Here is a 17,276-nt window from a genome sequence, read left to right on the forward strand (position 1 = left end):
TGAAATACCATTTTTGGAAAACAAGCTGTACACAACGTGCTGTTAGAGTATTTTCAACACATCTAATTAAAACAGCAAAACATTCATTATTTGTCTAGTATCTTATTTTGCTTATATTTGTTTTTTGTTTTAAATTGTTATTTTATGTTTTACATGAATTTTTTTTCAATATTCTAATTAGGTATGTTCAAAATACTCTGACAGCACATTGTTTAGAGCTTATTTTCCAAACCTCCCCCATGAACCATAGACCTTGCCATTGGTGGGGAGGCTTGCGTGCCTCAGTGACACAGATAGCCGTACCGTAGGTGCAACCACAACGGAGGGGTATCTGTTGAGAGGCCAGACAAATGTATGGTTCCTGAAGAGGGGCAGCAGCCTTTTCAGTAGTTGCAGGGGCAACAGTTTGGATGATTGACTGATCTGGCCTTGTAACATTAACCAAAACGGCCTTGCTGTGCTGGTACTGCAAACGGCTGAAAGCCTGGGGAAACTACAGCCGTAATTTTTCCCGAGGGCATGCAGCTTTACTGTATGGATAAATGATGATGGCGTCCTCTTGGGTAAAATATTCTGGAGGTAAAATAGTCCCCCATTCGGATCTCCGGGCGGGGACTACTCAGGAGGACGTCGTTATCAGGAGAAAGAAAACTGGCATTCTACGGATCGGAGCGTTGAATGTCAGATCCCTTAATCGGGCAGGTAGGTTAGAAAATTTAAAAAGGGAAATGGATAAGTTAAAGGTAGATATAGTGGGAATTAGTGAAGTTCGGTGGCAGGAGGAACAAGACTTTTGGTCAGGCGAATACAGGATCATAAATACAAAATCAAATAGGGGTAATGCAGGAGTAGGTTTAATAATGAATAAAAAAATAGGAGTTCGGGTAAGCTACTACAAACAACATAGTGAACACATTATTGTGGCCAAGATAGACATGAAGCCCACGCCTACAACAGTAGTACAAGTTTATATGCCAACTAGCTCTGCAGATGACGAAGAAATTGATGAAATGAATGATGAGATAACTTAATCATAGCTAACACTTGGTTCAAGAATCATGAAAGAAGGTTGTATACATGGAAGAACCCTGGAGATACTAGAAGATATCAGATAGATTGTATAATGGTAAGACAGAGATTTAGGAACCAGGTTTTAAATTGTAAGACATTTCCAGGGGCAGATGTGGACTCTGACCACAATCTATTGGTTATGAACTGTAGATTAAAACTGAAGAAACTGCAAAAAGGTGGGAATTTAAGGAGATGGGACCTGGATAAACTGAAGGAACTAGAGGTTGTAGAGAGTTTCAGGAAGAGCATAAAGGAACAGTTGACAAGAATGGGGGAAAGAAATACAGTAGAAGAAGGATGAATAGCTTTGAGGGATGCAGTGGTGAAGGCAGCAGAGGATCAAGTAGGTAAAAAGACGAGGGCTAGTAGAAATCCTTGGGTGACAGAAGAAATATTGAATTTAATTGATGAAAGGAGAAAATATAAAAATGCAATAAATGAAGCAAGCAAAAAGGAATACAAACGTCTCAAAAATGAGATCGACAGGAAGTGCAAAATGGCTAAGCAGGCATGGCTAGAGGACAAATGTAAGGATGTAGAGGCTTACCTCACTAGGGGTAAGATAGATACTGCCTACAGGAAAATTAAAGAGACCTTCGGAGAAAAGAGAACCACTTGTATGAATATCAAGGGCTCAGATGGAAACCCAGTTCTAAGCAAAGAAGGGAAAGCAGAAAGGTGGAAGGAGTATATAGAAGGACTATACAAGAGCGATGTTCTTGAGGACAATAATATGGAAATGGAAGATGAAGTAGATGAAGATGAAATGGGAGATATGATACTGCGTGAAGAACTTGATAGGGCACTGAAAGACCTAAGTCGAAACAAGGTCCCGGGAGTAGACAACATTCCATTAGAACTACTGACAGCCTTGGGAGAGCCAGTCCTGACAAAACTCTACCATCTGGTGAGCAAAATGTATGAGACAGGCAAAATACCCTCAGACTTCAAGAAGAATATAATAATTCCAATCCCAAAGAAAGCAGGTGTTGACAGATGTGAAAATTACCGAACTATCAGTTTAATAAGTCACAGTTGCAAAATACTAATGCGAATTCTGTACAGACGAATGGAAAAACTGGTAGAAGCCGACCTCGGGGAAGATCAGCTTGGATTCCGTAGAAATATGGGAACACGTGAGGCAATACTGACCCTACGACTTATCTTAGAAGAAAGATTAAGAAAAGGCAAATCTACGTTTCTAGCATTTGTAGACTTGGAGAAAGCTTTTGACAATGTTGACTGGAATAATCTCTTTCAAATTCTGAAGGTGTCAGGGGTAAAATACAGGGAGCGAAAGGCTATTTACAATTTGTACGGAAACAAGATGGCAGTTATAAGAGTCGAGGGACATGAAAGGGAAGCAGTGGTTGGGAAGGGAGTGAGACAGAATTGCAGCCTCTCCCCGATGTTATTCAATCTGTATATTGAGCAAGCAGTAAAGGAAACAAAAGAAAAATTTGGAGTAGGTATTAAAATCCATGGAGAAGAAATAAAAACTTTAAGGTTCACCGATGACGTTGTAATTCGGTGAGAGACAGCAAAGGACTTGGAAGAGCAGTTGAATGGAATGGACAGTATCTTGAAGGGAGGATATAAGATGAACATCAACAAAAGCAAAACAAGAATAAAGGAATGTAGTCGAATTAAGTCGGGCGATACCGAGGAAATTAGATTAGGAAATGAGACACTTAAAGCAGTAAGTGAGTTTTGCTATTTGGGGAGCAAAGTAACTGATGATGGTCGAAGTAGAGAGGATATAAAATGTAGACTGGCAATGGCAAGGAAAGCGTTGCTGAAGAAGAGAAATTTGTTAACATCAAGTATAGATTTAAATGTCAGGAAGTTGCTTCTGAAAGTATTTGTATGGAGTGTAGCCATGTACAGAAGTGAAACGTGGACAATAAATAGTTTAGACAAGAAGAGAATATAAGCTTTCAAAATGTGGTGCTACAGAAGAATGCTGAAGATTAGATGGGTAGATCACATAACTAATGAGGAGGTATTGAATATAATTGGAGAGAAGAGGAGCTTGTGGCAAAACTTGACTAAAAGAAGGGATCAGTTGGTAGGACATGTTCTGAGACATAGAGGGATCACCAATTGAGTATTGGAGGGCAGCGTGGAGGGTAAAAATCGAAGAGGGAGACCAAGAGATGAATACACTAAGCAGATTCAGAAGGATGTAGGCTGCAGTACGTATTGGGAGATGAAGAAGCTTGCACAGGATAGAGTAGCATGGAGAGCTGCATCAAACCAGTCTCAGGACTGAAGACCACAACAACAACATATTTTCCAAAAATGCTATTTCAGAAACCAACTTTATTATACATAGATGCATGCAGCTTGAAAGCTTCTTTAATTTGTGTTGTAACAAAAGTTTTCAGGTTTCGAAACTAAAGCTGGTGGAGTATTTTGAAAAATTTCAAATTATTACAAAATTAAATTATACAGTTTTCAAGAATGTTAATTACACATAAACTTTATACAAGAAACATTTTTATACCAACAACGTAGAAAGAGATAGACTGCTACTTAACATAAAGAAGACACTGAGGTTGTAGATGGCACGATTAAATGACACTCACATATAGCTTCCGGCCACAGTCTTCATTCGCCAGTAAAGAGAGAGAGAGACACACACACACACACACACACACACACACACACACACACACACACACACACACACACACAGATATATATATAAAACAAAGTATATAAAAAAACAAAGATGATGAGACTTACCAAACAAAAGTGCTGGCAGGTCGATAGACACACAAACAAACACAAACATACAAACAAAATTCAAGCTTTCACAACAAACAGTTGCTTCATCAGGAAAGAGGGAAGGAGAGGAAAAGACGAAAGGATGTGGGTTTTAAGGGAAAGGGTAAGGAGTCATTCCAATACCGGGAGCAGAAAGACTTATCTTAGGGGGAAAGAAGGACAGGTATACACTCGCGCACACACATATATCCATCCGCACATACACAGACACAAGCAGACACTCAGGTTGTAGATGTCTGCTTGTGTCTGTGTATGTGCGGATGGATATGTGTGTGTGTGTGAGTGTATACCTGTCCTTCTTTCCCCCTAAGGTAAATCTTTCCGCTCCCGGGATTGGAATGACTCCTTACCCTCTCCCTTAAAACCCATCCAAAAACAAAGATGATGTGACTTACCAAATGAAAGTTCTGGCAGGTCGACAGACACACAAACGAACACAAACATACACACAAAATTCAAGCTTTCACAACAAACTGTTGCCTCATCAGGAAAGAAGGAAGGAGAGGGAAAGACGAAAGGATGTGGGTTTTAAGGGAGAGGGTAAGGAGTCATTCCAATCCCGGGAGCGGAAAGACTTACCTTAGGGGGAAAAAGGACAGGTATACACTCGCACACACACCCATATCCAACCACACATACACAGACACAAGCAGACATTTGTAAAGGCAAAGAGATTCGGCAGAGATGTCAGTCGAGGCAGAAGTACAGAGGCAAAGAAGTTGTTGAAAGACAGGTGGGTATGAGCGGCGGCAACTTGAAATTAGCGGAGGTTGAGGCCTGGCGGATAATGAGAAGAGAGGATATACTGAAGGGCAAGTTCCCATCTCCGGAGTTCTGACAGGTTGGTGTTAGTGGGAAGTATCCAGATAACCCCGACGGTGTAACACTGTGCCAAGATGTGCTGGCCGTGCACCAAGGCGTGTTTAGCCACAGGGTGATCCTCATTACCAACAAACACTGTCTGCCTGTGTCCATTCATGCGAATGGACAGTTTGTTGCTGGTCATTTCCACATAGAAAGCTTCAAAGTGTAGGCAGGTCAGTTGGTAAATCATGTGGGTGCTTTCACACGTAGCTCTGCCTTTGATCGTGTTCACCTTCCGGGTTACAGGACTGGAGTAGGTGGTGGTGGGAGGGTGCATGGGACAGCTTTTACACCGGGGGCAGTTACAAGGGTAGGAGCCAGAGGGTAGGGATGGTGGTTTGGGGATTTCATATGGATGAACTAAGAGGTTACGAAGGTTAGGTGGACGGCAGAAAGACACTCTTGGTGGAGTGGGGAGGATGTCATGAAGGATGGATCTCATTTCAGGGCAGGATTTGAGAAAGTTGTATCTCTGCTGGAGAGCCACATTCAGGGTCTGATCCAGTCCTGGAAAGTATCCTGTCACAAGTGGGGCACTTTTGTGGTTCTTCTGTGGGAGGTTCTAGGTTTGAGGGTATGAGGAAGTGGCTCTGGCTATTTGCTTCTGTACCAGGTCGGGAGGGTAGTTGTGGGATGCAAAAGCTGTTTTCAGGTTGTTGGTGTAATGGTTCAGGGATTCCGGACTGGAGCAGATTCGTTTGCCATGAAGACCTAGGCTGTAGGGAAGAGACCGTTTGATGTGGAATGGGTGGCAGCTGTCATAATGGAGGTACTGTTGCTTGTTGGTGGGTTTGATGTGGACGGACGTGTGAAGCTGGCCATTGGACAGATGGAGGTCAACGTCAAGGAAAGTGGCATGGGATTTGGAGTAGGACCGGGTGAATCTGATGGAACAAAAGGAGTTGAGGTTGGAGAGAAAATTCTGGAGTTCTTCTTCACTGTGAGTCCAGATCATTAAGATGTCATCAATAAATCTGTACCAAACTTTGGGTTGGCAGGCGTGAGTAACCAAGAAGGCTTCCTCTAAGCGACCCATGTATAGGTTGGCGTACGAGGGGGCCATCCTGGTACCCATGGCTGTTCCCTTTAATTGTTGGTATGTCTGGCTTTCAAAAGTGACGAAGGTGTGGGTCAGGATGAAGCTGGCTAAGGTAATGAGGAAGGAGGTTTTAGGTAGGGTGGCGGGTGATCGGCGTGAAAGGAAGTGCTCCATCGCAGTGAGGCCCTGGATGTGTGGAATATTTGTGTATAAGGAAGTGGCATCAATGGTTACAAGGATGGTTTCCGGGGGTAACAGATTGGGTAGGGATTCCAGGCGTTCGAGAAAGTGGTTGGTGTCTTTGATGAAGGATGGGAGACTGCATGTAATGGGTTGAAGGTGTTGATCTACGTATGCAGAGATACGTTCTGTGGGGGCTTTGTAACCAGCTACAATGGGGCGGCCGGGATGATTGGGTTTGTGAATTTTAGGAAGAAGGTAGAAGGTAGGGGTGCGGGGTGTCGGTGGGGTCAGGAGGTTGATGGAGTCAGGTGAAAGGTTTTGTAGGGGGCCTAAGGTTCTGAGGATTCCTTGTAGCTCCGCCTGGACATCAGGAATGGGATTACTTTGGCAAACTTTGTATGTGGTGTTGTCCGAAAGCTGACGCAGTCCCTCAGCCACGTACTCCTGACGATCAAGTACCACGGTCGTGGAACCCTTGTCCGCCGGTAGAATGATGATGGATCGGTCAGCCTTCAGATCACGGATAGCCTGGGCTTCAGCAGTGGTGATGTTGGGAGTAGGGTTAAGGTTTTTTAAGAAGGATTGAGAAGCAAGGAAGTCAGAAATTCCTGGAAGGTTTGGAGTGGGTGATTTTGAGGAAGATGAGGTGGGTCCCACTGTGACATAGGACGGAACTGTTCCAGGCAGGGTTCAATTTGGATAGTGTCTTGGGGAGTTGGACCATTAGGAGTAGAATTAGGATCATTTTTCTTCGTGGCAAAGTGATATTTCCAGCTGAGAGTACGAGTGTAGGACAGTAAATCTTTGACGAGGGCTGTTTGGTTGAATCTGGGAGTGGGGTTGAAGGTGAGGCCTTTGGATAGGACAGAGGTTTCGGATTGGGAGAGAGGTTTGGAGGAAAGGTTAACTACTGAATTAGGGTGTTGTGGTACCAGACTGTGCTGATTGGAATTTTGAGGTTTTGGAGGGAGTGGAGCTGGAAGTGGGAGATTGAGTAGATAGGAGAGACTGGGTTTGTGTGCAATGAGAGGAGGTTGAGGTTTGCTGGAAAGGTTGTGAAGGGTGAGTGAGTTGCCTTTCCGGAGGTGGGAAACCAGGAGATTGGATAGTTTTTTGAGGTGGACGGTGGCATGCTGTTCTAATTTGCGGTTGGCCTGTAGGAGGATGCTCTGAACAGCCGGTGTGGATGTGGGAGAGGAAAGATTGAAGACTTTTATTAAGGATAGGAATTGACGGGTATGTTCATTGGTGAGTTGACGTGTAGGTGAAAGATTAGGTGGGTGAGGGCAATGGATTGTTCTGTTTAGAACTGGTATAGGGAGTGATGGAAAGAAGGGTTGCAGCCAGAGATGGGAACTTTAAGTGTGAGGCCTTTGGGGGTAAGCCAAATGTCAGACAAGCCTGAGAAAATGGTGCACGGCCAGCACATCTTGGCGCAGTGTTACACCGTCCGGGTTATATATAAAAACAAAGATGATGTGACTTACCATACGAAAGCGCTGGCAGGTCGATAGAAACACAAACAAACACATACATACACACAAAGTTCTAGCTTTCGCAACCAATGGTTGCTTCGTCAGGAAAGAGGGAAGGAGAGGGAAAGACGAAAGGATGTGGGTTTTAAGGGAGAGGGTAAGGAGTCATTCCAATCCCGGGAGTGGAAAGACTTACCTTAGGGGGAAAAAAGGGACAGGTATACACTCGCATACACACGCATATCCATCCGCACATACACAGACAGAAGCAGACATTTGTAAAGGCAAAGAGTTTGGGCAGAGATGTCAGTCGAGGCGGAAGTACATAGGCAAAGATGTTGTTGAATGACAGGTGGGTATGAGCGGCGGCAACTTGAAATTAGCGGAGGTTGAGGCCTGGCGGGTAACGAGAAGGGAGGATATACTGAAGGGCAAGTTCCCATCTCCGGAGTTCTGACAGGTTGGTGTTAGTGGGAAGTATCCAGATAACCCGGACGGTGTAACACTGTGCCAAGATGTGCTGGCCGTGCACCAAGGCATGTTTAGCCACGTGGTGATCCTCATTACCAACAAACACTGTCTGCCTGTGTCCATTCATGCCAATGGACAGTTTGTTGCTGGTCATTCCCACATAGAAAGCTTCACAGTGTAGGCAGGTCAGTTGGTAAATCACGTGGGTGCTTTCACACGTGGCTCTGCCTTTGATCGTGTACACCTTCCGGGTTACAGGACTGGAGTAGGTGGTGGTGGGAGGGTGCATGGGACAGGTTTCACACCGGGGGTGGTTACAAGGGTAGGAGCCAGAGGGTAGGGATGGTGGTTTGGGGATTTCATAGGGATCATGCACACACAATTGCTGCCAACTCCTGCATCATGGGCCGGAATGCATTTTTTATATACTATCATTTCAAAGATATTCTTTCTAAACCTAACATCCACAATTACCTTTCGGGGTGTGTTTTACCACTTAAAAGTGAAATTGGGCACAAAAAAAGAAAAACATGTATTACATTTTTTTTGCCCCTTCTATACACCCACAAAGTTTTATCAAGATCATTTATTGACACTTGGGAATGTTCTCTCATCAGAGAGTCAAGATGGCGCCGGTAGGATTGTGTGGTGATAGGATGCTGCAAAATCAATTGAAATTAAATGCTTCTTCGTGCAGAAAGTGTAAAAAACGTGTAGTCAAAGGAATTTGATGCATTAAGTGCAACTTTTGATTATATGAGAAGTGCGCAAATGTGTATCTTAAATTTATAAATGACTATATTCAGTGGACATGCCTCAACTGTACTAGTGACGAGAATGCACAAATAACATCCGCACTAAGTTCTAAGGACAAAATTATTCGTCTACTTCAAAATGACATTGATGCTCTGAAAGCAGAACTGGCGTTCCTAAAGCAAGAAAATATTGCACTGAAACTTGAAAAGTGTTGTGCATGTGAAAATACTTCAGTCTTACATGGACCTACTTCGGCAAATACACGGAGTGATACAACTGACAAACTACGAAAAAATTCAGCCGCCATTACGAAAGAAAAAGAAACTGAAGAATCTAACAAATATAAGTGGACCAGCTTAATCTACAAAAAAAGACAGTACAAAGCATTATAATAAGACAGAAAGTGAATTCCTTATAATAGGTGACTCATTGTTGAAAGCCATAGTTGTACCAAAGTCTAAAATCGGCGTTCGACCTGGAATCAGGACACATCAATTGCATACACACCTAAACAATGTCTTAAACTCAAGAAAGAACGCAGCAGATAAGCATAGCAGAAATCCAAATTGTGTTTTTATCCATGTGGGAACAAATTCGCTTCGAAACAACAGTGAGGAAGAAATTGTAAACCACACGCGAAGCCTATCCGACTGGCCAGAAGACTCTACCCGAATTCCAGAATAATAATAAATGGCATTGTGTACAGAAGCTCGGTGAGTGACAGCTATATGAAGAGATTAAACGGCAATATTAAAGAACAGTGCAATAAACTAGGAGTCGTTTTCATTGATCCCAACAAATTTCTAAGTGCAAAGTGTCTTGCCAAAGATGGTCTATATCTGAATAGGTTGGGCTCAAAAATATTCAGTAAGATGTTCGTAGATACTTACCAGATCACAAAAAATTAGGGAAACTTATAAGTAGTGATGGGGGTGAAAAAACTTGTGTAGCATTAAGAAAGATAGAACCAAACCATTATCTGGCAGGAAATGTTCTATAGCCTGTAAGTGATAGTCAAAGTAGGTATGTTATCCACTGGAATATAAATGGCTTAAACATCGATGCTTCTAACAATAAAAGCACCAAAATAGATGAATTGGAAATCATTCTGTCAGAATGTGCAAAGATTAAAGTTGTTTGTTTAAACGAGCACCGATTTACTGAAGACACAATTAAAATTCTAAACAAAATAAGGAACTTCAGATTAGCAAGTAGCTTTTGCAGAAGAAACAAGTCATGTGGAGGCTCATGTATACTTCTACATAGTGATATAAATTATGAGACCAGAAACTGTTTGAATTATTTAAATGAAGAATGAGAGCTATTGTGTAGAAATTGTGGACTCACTAGCAAATGTTATAATAATCTCAATATACAGAATTCCAGGGACATCAACAACAGAACTACTCTTATCTAAGCTTCAAACTATGCTAGAAGACCTTTTCAGAGAAAAAAAGAAAAAAGTTGTAATAGCTGCTGATTTTAATATTGATATCACATGTGATAGAGCCACGTGTCATGTTTCACTGATTTAGTAAAGAAATATGATTTCAAATTGAATTTCTTTGAATCTACCAGAGACAATGGGCAATCAGCAACATGCATTGACCAGACAGATAGGAACGTTTCACGTATGAGAACCCATATGAGCAGGAACTATAGCAAAGAAAACTTGCAAACATTTAGTGAGAAGCTAAGAGATAAAACATAGCCTTTTGATTGTTGTAACTCAAGTGACGAAAACTTTAAGAAATTCCTAAACAGTCTTCTTGTAGACTTTAATGAAACATTTCCACCCAGACTCTGCAGCAGTAAAATAACAAATACAGTAAAGTGGATTACCCAGGGCATAAAAATTTCCAGTGTCAGGAAAAGGCAACTGCACAGAGAACTAAAATATAATAAAAATATTGATTTCTTTAAATATGTTAGACTCTATAAAACCATATTTAAAAGAGTTGTCAAGACGGCAAAACAAGTGGCAAATAACAGGCTAATTTTAAATCATAAAAATGGGACAAAGGCTGTGTGGTCTGTCATTAAATCTGAGTTAGGTGTTAAAACCTATAACCAAGAAATTTCAGAAGTTGATATTGAAGGAAATACTATTGTAAATCCAACTCAAATACCAGAGTACTTTAATGAATTCTTTATAAATGTAGCAAAGTCTTATGTAGATGTAACATATTATCACAACAAAGTAAATCCCTTTGGCCTAGGCGAACACTCTGAAAACCTTACAAAATTCTCAAAAGTTTCTGTGGAGGGTGTAGAAAATGCTATTCTAACATTAAGAAACTAAAAACCTGCAGGTTGGGATGGAATACCCACCAAAGGTATTAAAGTGGTGCACAACAGAATTGCAAACCCACTAGCTCAAATAATAAATCAATGTTTTGAAGAGGGCTGTTTCCCAGAGGTACTGAAATATGCTGATGTCAAACCACTCTTCAAGAAGGGATCAAGAGATATCATGGGAAATTATCGTCCTAACTCGATTCTCCCAGTCCTATCTAAAATATTTGAAAAACTTGCTGTTGCATAAATCCAAAACTTCATTGCAAAATATTCTGTTATTCTAAACAATCAATTTGGTTTTGAGCAGGGTAAAAACACCATTGATGCAGTAAACAACTTCATTGAGAAAATAAGCACATCATTAGACAAGAGAAATAAGGTGGGAGGAATTTTCTGCAACCTCACAAAGGCATTTGTTTCTGTAAACCATGCATTGCTTGTTTACAAACTAGAAAAGTATGGCATTAGTGGCAGTACTCTACAAGGGCTCAAATCCTACTTATCCAACAGAAACCAAAGAGTTAGCATTTCTTCAAATGGCACATATTATTTTTCTGACCGGAAAAAAATATCTCAGGGTGTTCCACAAGGCTCCATATTAGGCCCAGTCCTATTTCTCTTTTACGTTAATGACTTACCATTAAATATCAGCTCCCCATCAGTTCTGTTCGCAGATGATACTTCTGTCTTAGTCAAAGATCAGGACTCGGAAAAAACTCTGTGATCAGTACCCTCAGTACCTTAGAAACTTGGTTTCAGCTGAATGGGTTGAATCTAAACTTATCTAAGACTCACGTGATGCAGTTCAGAACCAAATAGTCAAAATGTGAGTAGATTAAAATTGTACACAACAACCAAGGTATAGAAGAAGTTGACTCAGTCAAATTCTTAGGTTTAAGTGTAGATAAAAATATGAGCTGGCGGGCACACATTGAATACCTGGCAAACAAACTGAGCAGCTTTGCATTTGCAATGCAAATATTGTCAACTGCAACTGACATGGACACATGAAAAGTAGTATATACAAGCTACTTCACATACATTATTACGTATGGTATTGTTTTTTCGGGTAACTCAACAAACATAGTGCAGATACTAAAAATACAGAAAAAAATCATATGAAATATGTGAACTGCAAATCACAAGGAACCATGTCGACCATTATTTAGAAAACTTAAAATATTAACTCTGCCATCCTTATACATATATGAGATTATTATATTTTTGTACACCAGACATGAATTATTTGATGGAAACTATTTTGTCCACTCACATGATACCCGAAACAAAGAAAATTTTAAGCTCCCCACCCACCGCCTCAGTCTGCATGACAAGGGACCTCAATACATGTGAATGAAAATTTGTAATAAATTAAAAGGGAACAAATTGACACAGATGAATTTAGGTTCACTTAAGAGAAAGCTATATCAGGAACTGACACTGAAGTGTTATTACTCAGCAGATGAATTCATGCAGGACAAATTGGAAATTTGAGCTGGGTACAATGTGTTATCCTTATAGTGTTGTTAATTATTATAGTGCTATTACTAATTAATGTAAAAATCATTGTAATTGTTTTTTAAATTTTTGACATGTCTCTTGTATGCAAACCAAATGGATTGCAAATGTATGTCATGAGATGAATAAAACACAATTCACAATTCTTGATGAAACTTGATGGGTATCATTCTAAGTAATGTGCCTGATATCATCCTTAGTGGTATAATTGAGCTTATAGCCTCCTTTGTTCCCAGCATCCACAATAATCACTAAATGAATTTCTTTACCAAGATATTTTGCTAGAAAGTCCAAATCACATGTGATGTCTCTGAATCCTGTTCTTGATTTAAAATTACTACGAGGGTGGTTTGAAAAGTTCTCAAAACAGAAAAGAAAAATAGTACTTACATCACCAAAACCTTTTTTATTTTTCAGTGTAGTCTCCTTGTAGATTAATGCACTTGGTCCAACAATGTTCCAGTGCCTTGATCGCATCTTGAAAATGAGTTTCCTCCAGGCCTGTAAAATAATTGTGAACTCCAGCTATCAGTTCTTCATTTGAAGTGAATTTTCGTCCATCAATAAAAATTTTCAGTTTTGGGAAGAGATGGGAGCTGACAGAGTCATATCAGGTGAATAAGCTGGGTGTGGCGACAATTCATAGCTTAGTTTGTGTAATTCTGCCATGGCGACAGCACATGTTTTTGATCCAGCACCAGGAGTTGCAGCACTCATCTTCCAGATAATTTTTTCGCTTCTAATTCTTCAGTTAAAATGTAATATATAACTCTTTCAAATGACATCTGGCAAGCATGATCACTTTCATACACTTTCAATCGGTGATCCTCCATGACCGTTTTGTGCATTTTTGCAATGATTCATGGAGGTGACACATCTTGGCCGACCACTGCATGGATCATCATCTAAGCTCACCGGACCAAATTTAAATTCATTTTTCCACTTGGCAACATTTGAATATGAAGGAGCAGAGTCCCCCAGTGTGTTCTGGAAATTGGCATTAATGTCCTTTGCTTTCATACTTTACTTTGTGAAGTACTTAAGCACTGGTCGAATCTCGATTTTTTCCACCTTTGCAAATCACTACATGGGAACAACAACAGAGCCACTTTACCACCACAGCTCTCTTCCAAGAGCACTGATGTAACATATGTTTACAGGCAACAGTCCAATGAAAATCACGTGAACAACTCGTTGCACACGCACTGACCTCTCGCGGTGATTCCAAGAACTTTTCAAACCGCCCTCGTAGTTAGATGTTATACTTTATCCAAAGTTGGTATACTGTCCCTCCAGTGAATAATCCTTAGCAGAAGGGCCCCTCTGGTATTCTTAGTCCTCTGATTACTATTAGTGTTGGCTTGCATATTTCCCTACTTTGACTTTTTTTTAATGCCTTGGGTTACCTGCATGGTGTTGTCCACAGCTTCCAGGGCACTGAAGCTGTTAGACACATCTACATGAATGCCAGCAGACTTACAGTATCTCTTAACCCTCTGTCGGTATGTCTGAATACAGTATTGTCATCTATCGTACTCTTAACCTCATTGTTGCCATCTGTGTATCTCAACTGATCTGATGTTTCTTTTTATGTGATTGAAATTAGATGTCCAACTAAATGTTTCTAATCATAGCCCCAGCAGGTTCCAAATAGAGGATAAGCTCATTGCTGATGTATCCCTGTACTTTTATAGAATAAGCAGATAAAAAAAACAGATGCTCAAAACAATTTTCATAGGCATGTCAAAAAGGCATTTAAGCTGGAAAAGATGGACAAAATGAAATTTAAACCCAATGTGAACAGACATAACATCTGTTTACTAGTATGAAATATGGAAGGCTATGTATAATTGAACATAAAAACAATGAATGGGTCTTAAGTTTTGGAAAGGGAAGCATTAAATAGGAAGGGAAATATTGGGGGGGGGGGGGGAAGAGCTGGATATATGTCTTCATTTTATGTTGAAAGAGAACAAAATTCTAAAAGATACGTTTTCATTTTTCACAAAAGAATGTCAAACAAGTTTAACTGTAGGGATATTTGATAAGTTAGTGGCATTAAGAAAAGGTTATCCTCGAATCAAACATTTTTATAGCTGCTAGCTTACCTTTCAGCCTTCTTCATGATTTCACTTTGATTATTCATACCTAGTTTGAGCATCCAGAAGTAAACAAATGCATGTTAAAAAATTCTTTACTTTCAAATTGACTATATAAAACATAATGTTATATTCTCACTTACTTCACAACATTGGTATGTGTTTTTTCAAGATTAGTAAGAAACATAAAGTGTGTTGTCAGAAAAGCAAATGTTTTTGTACGCAGAAAATCTTCACACAATGCCCATGCCATAGCAGTGCCCTCTTCGCATGATGTGCCTCGACATAGTTCATCCATTACAACCAAAGATGAATCTGTCATTGTTTGAAGAATGCATTGTACCTCTTTCACCTGTAACAACCAAGAATTACATTGTTTTACTAAAATGGACATACGACAACCCAGCCATCTGACTAAAGTTAAATTTCAGTTCTGTGCATGACATTTTGTAACATTATACCAATCGAAGTTCTGTCATTTTTACATGAGTATCAAAATCGCACTATGACCAGGTATACATTTTCAATTTTATAGCACACCCCTCCTTCTATATGTATAATTGTTAGGCTTGTACTGTGAATCACTTGTATGCTAACATAAAAACACATGAGAAATAAATTAGAATCTCTTTTGGCAAATTTTTTTTTTCCAAAACCAGAAATGTGATAGTTACAGGGGACTTCAGTGTTAACTTCTTAACTAATAACACTTGTAAGACTGATCTTGAGAATTTAATGAATTCTTACAACTTGGCTGATATGGTTAACTTCCCCATGAGAGTTACAGAAAATTGCAAAAGTTTTATAGACAATATATATGTTGACAAGAATAGAAGAAACAGTGCAAGTATAAGTAAAGTCATAGATGGTCTTTCTGATCATGATGGCCAACTGCTTAAGGTCAACAACATCAATGTGTGTAACAAAGTTTCCCACATCTATTACTCTTTTAGATGCATAAACAGTGAAACTCTTGCTGCCTTTAATTGCCATTTGTCACAGGTTGATTGGGATTCAATGTATATGGTAACTAATGTAAATGACAAATCTAATATTTTCTTAAAAGAATTCATTTATATATTTGAAATGACTTTTCCAGAAAGAATTGTGAGGAAGAATAATAAGATTTCTTCCTGGAAACCAAGGATTGGCAAAGGAATTAAAATTTCTTACAGAACTAAGAGAAAATTACATGCCTTATTAAGAATACCAAACAACCCCTTGGAAGATCCTATTATAAACAGTACTGCAAAGTTTTAGAAAGAGTGATCAATAGATCCAGAAGCTTATATATTAAATCTGAAATTGATAACTCCTAGGACAACATAAAATCAATTTGGAATATCAAAAAGAGAGAGCGTGGAAAGAACAATAAGACTGAATATATCATAGAGATAAGCAATAATAACAAGGTGATACATAATCCTGTAATGATTTTTAACATGTTTAACAATCACTTCTCAACTGCAGCAGAACATGTGGGCTGTAAGGGCTCATTAAATATGGCAATTAATCTATTACAACGAGGTGACCCAAACTTATGTATCTCAATTTGTATAGCGCCTTCAGTATCAGTGAAGGTAAAAATATAATCAAGGCCTTAAAAAATAAAAATACCATTGGTATTGACAACATTTCACCCAAAATTATAAAGCACTGTAGTAGTTACAGTATACATGTCAAGTCTACATCTACATCTACATCTACATCCATACTCCGCAAGCCACCTGACGGTGTGTGGCGGAGGGTACCTTGAGTACCACTATCGGTTCTCCCTTCTATTCCAGTCTCGTATTGTTCGTGGAAAGAAGGATTGTCGGTATGCCTCTGTGTGGGCTCTAATCTCTCTGATTTTATCCTCATGGTCTCTTCGCGAGGTATACGTAGGAGGGAGCAATATACTGCTTGACTCTTTGGTGAAGGTATGTTCTCGAAACTTTAACAAAAGCCCGTACCGAGCTACTGAGTGTCTCTCCTGCAGAGTCTTCCACTGGAGTTTATCTATCATCTCCATAACGCTTTCGCGATTACAAAATGATCCTGTAATGAAGCACGCTGCTCTCCGTTGGATCTTCTCTATCTCTTCTATCAACCCTATCTGGTACGGATCCCACACTGCTGAGCAGTATTCAAGCAGTGGGCGAACAAGCGTACTGTAACCTACTTCCTTTGTTTTCGGATTGCATTTCCTTAGGATTCTTTCAATGAATCTCATCTGGCATCTGCTTTACCAACGATCAACTTTATATGATCATTCCATTTTAAATCACTCCTAATGCATACTCCCAGATAATTTATGGAATTAACCGCTTCCCGTTGCTGACCTGCTATTTTGCAGCTAAATGATAAGGGCTCTATCTTTCTATGTATTCGCAGCACATTACACTTCTCTACATTGTGATTCAATTGCCAGTCCCTGCACCATGCGTCAATTCGCTGCAGACCCTCCTGCATTTCAGTACAATTTTCCATTGTTACAACCTCTCGATACACCACAGCATCATCCGCAAAAAGCCTCAGTGAACTTCCGATGTCATCCACAAGGTCATTTATGTATATTGTGAATAGCAACGGTCCTATGACACTCCCCTGCGGCACACCTGAAATCACTCTTACTTCGGAAGACTTCTCTCCATTGAGAATGACATGCTGCGTTCCGTTATCTAGGAACTCTTCAATCCAATCACACAATTGGTCTGATAGTCCATATGC

General features: G+C 40.0%; 1 protein-coding gene across 1 annotated transcript in view; it reads right to left on the reverse strand.

The window, feature by feature from the left end:
- Positions 1-17,276, reverse strand: part of LOC124712423 (mutS protein homolog 4-like) — a 287,464-nt gene that overhangs the window by 13,681 nt on the left and 256,507 nt on the right. The window contains exon 15 of the mRNA XM_047242719.1: positions 14,708-14,916. Within this exon, the coding sequence (XP_047098675.1) occupies positions 14,708-14,916 (209 nt within the window). The remainder of the gene's footprint in view (positions 1-14,707; positions 14,917-17,276) is intronic.

Source organism: Schistocerca piceifrons, chromosome 1 (assembly GCF_021461385.2).
Source record: "Schistocerca piceifrons isolate TAMUIC-IGC-003096 chromosome 1, iqSchPice1.1, whole genome shotgun sequence".
NCBI classification, from domain to species: domain Eukaryota; kingdom Metazoa; phylum Arthropoda; class Insecta; order Orthoptera; family Acrididae; genus Schistocerca; species Schistocerca piceifrons.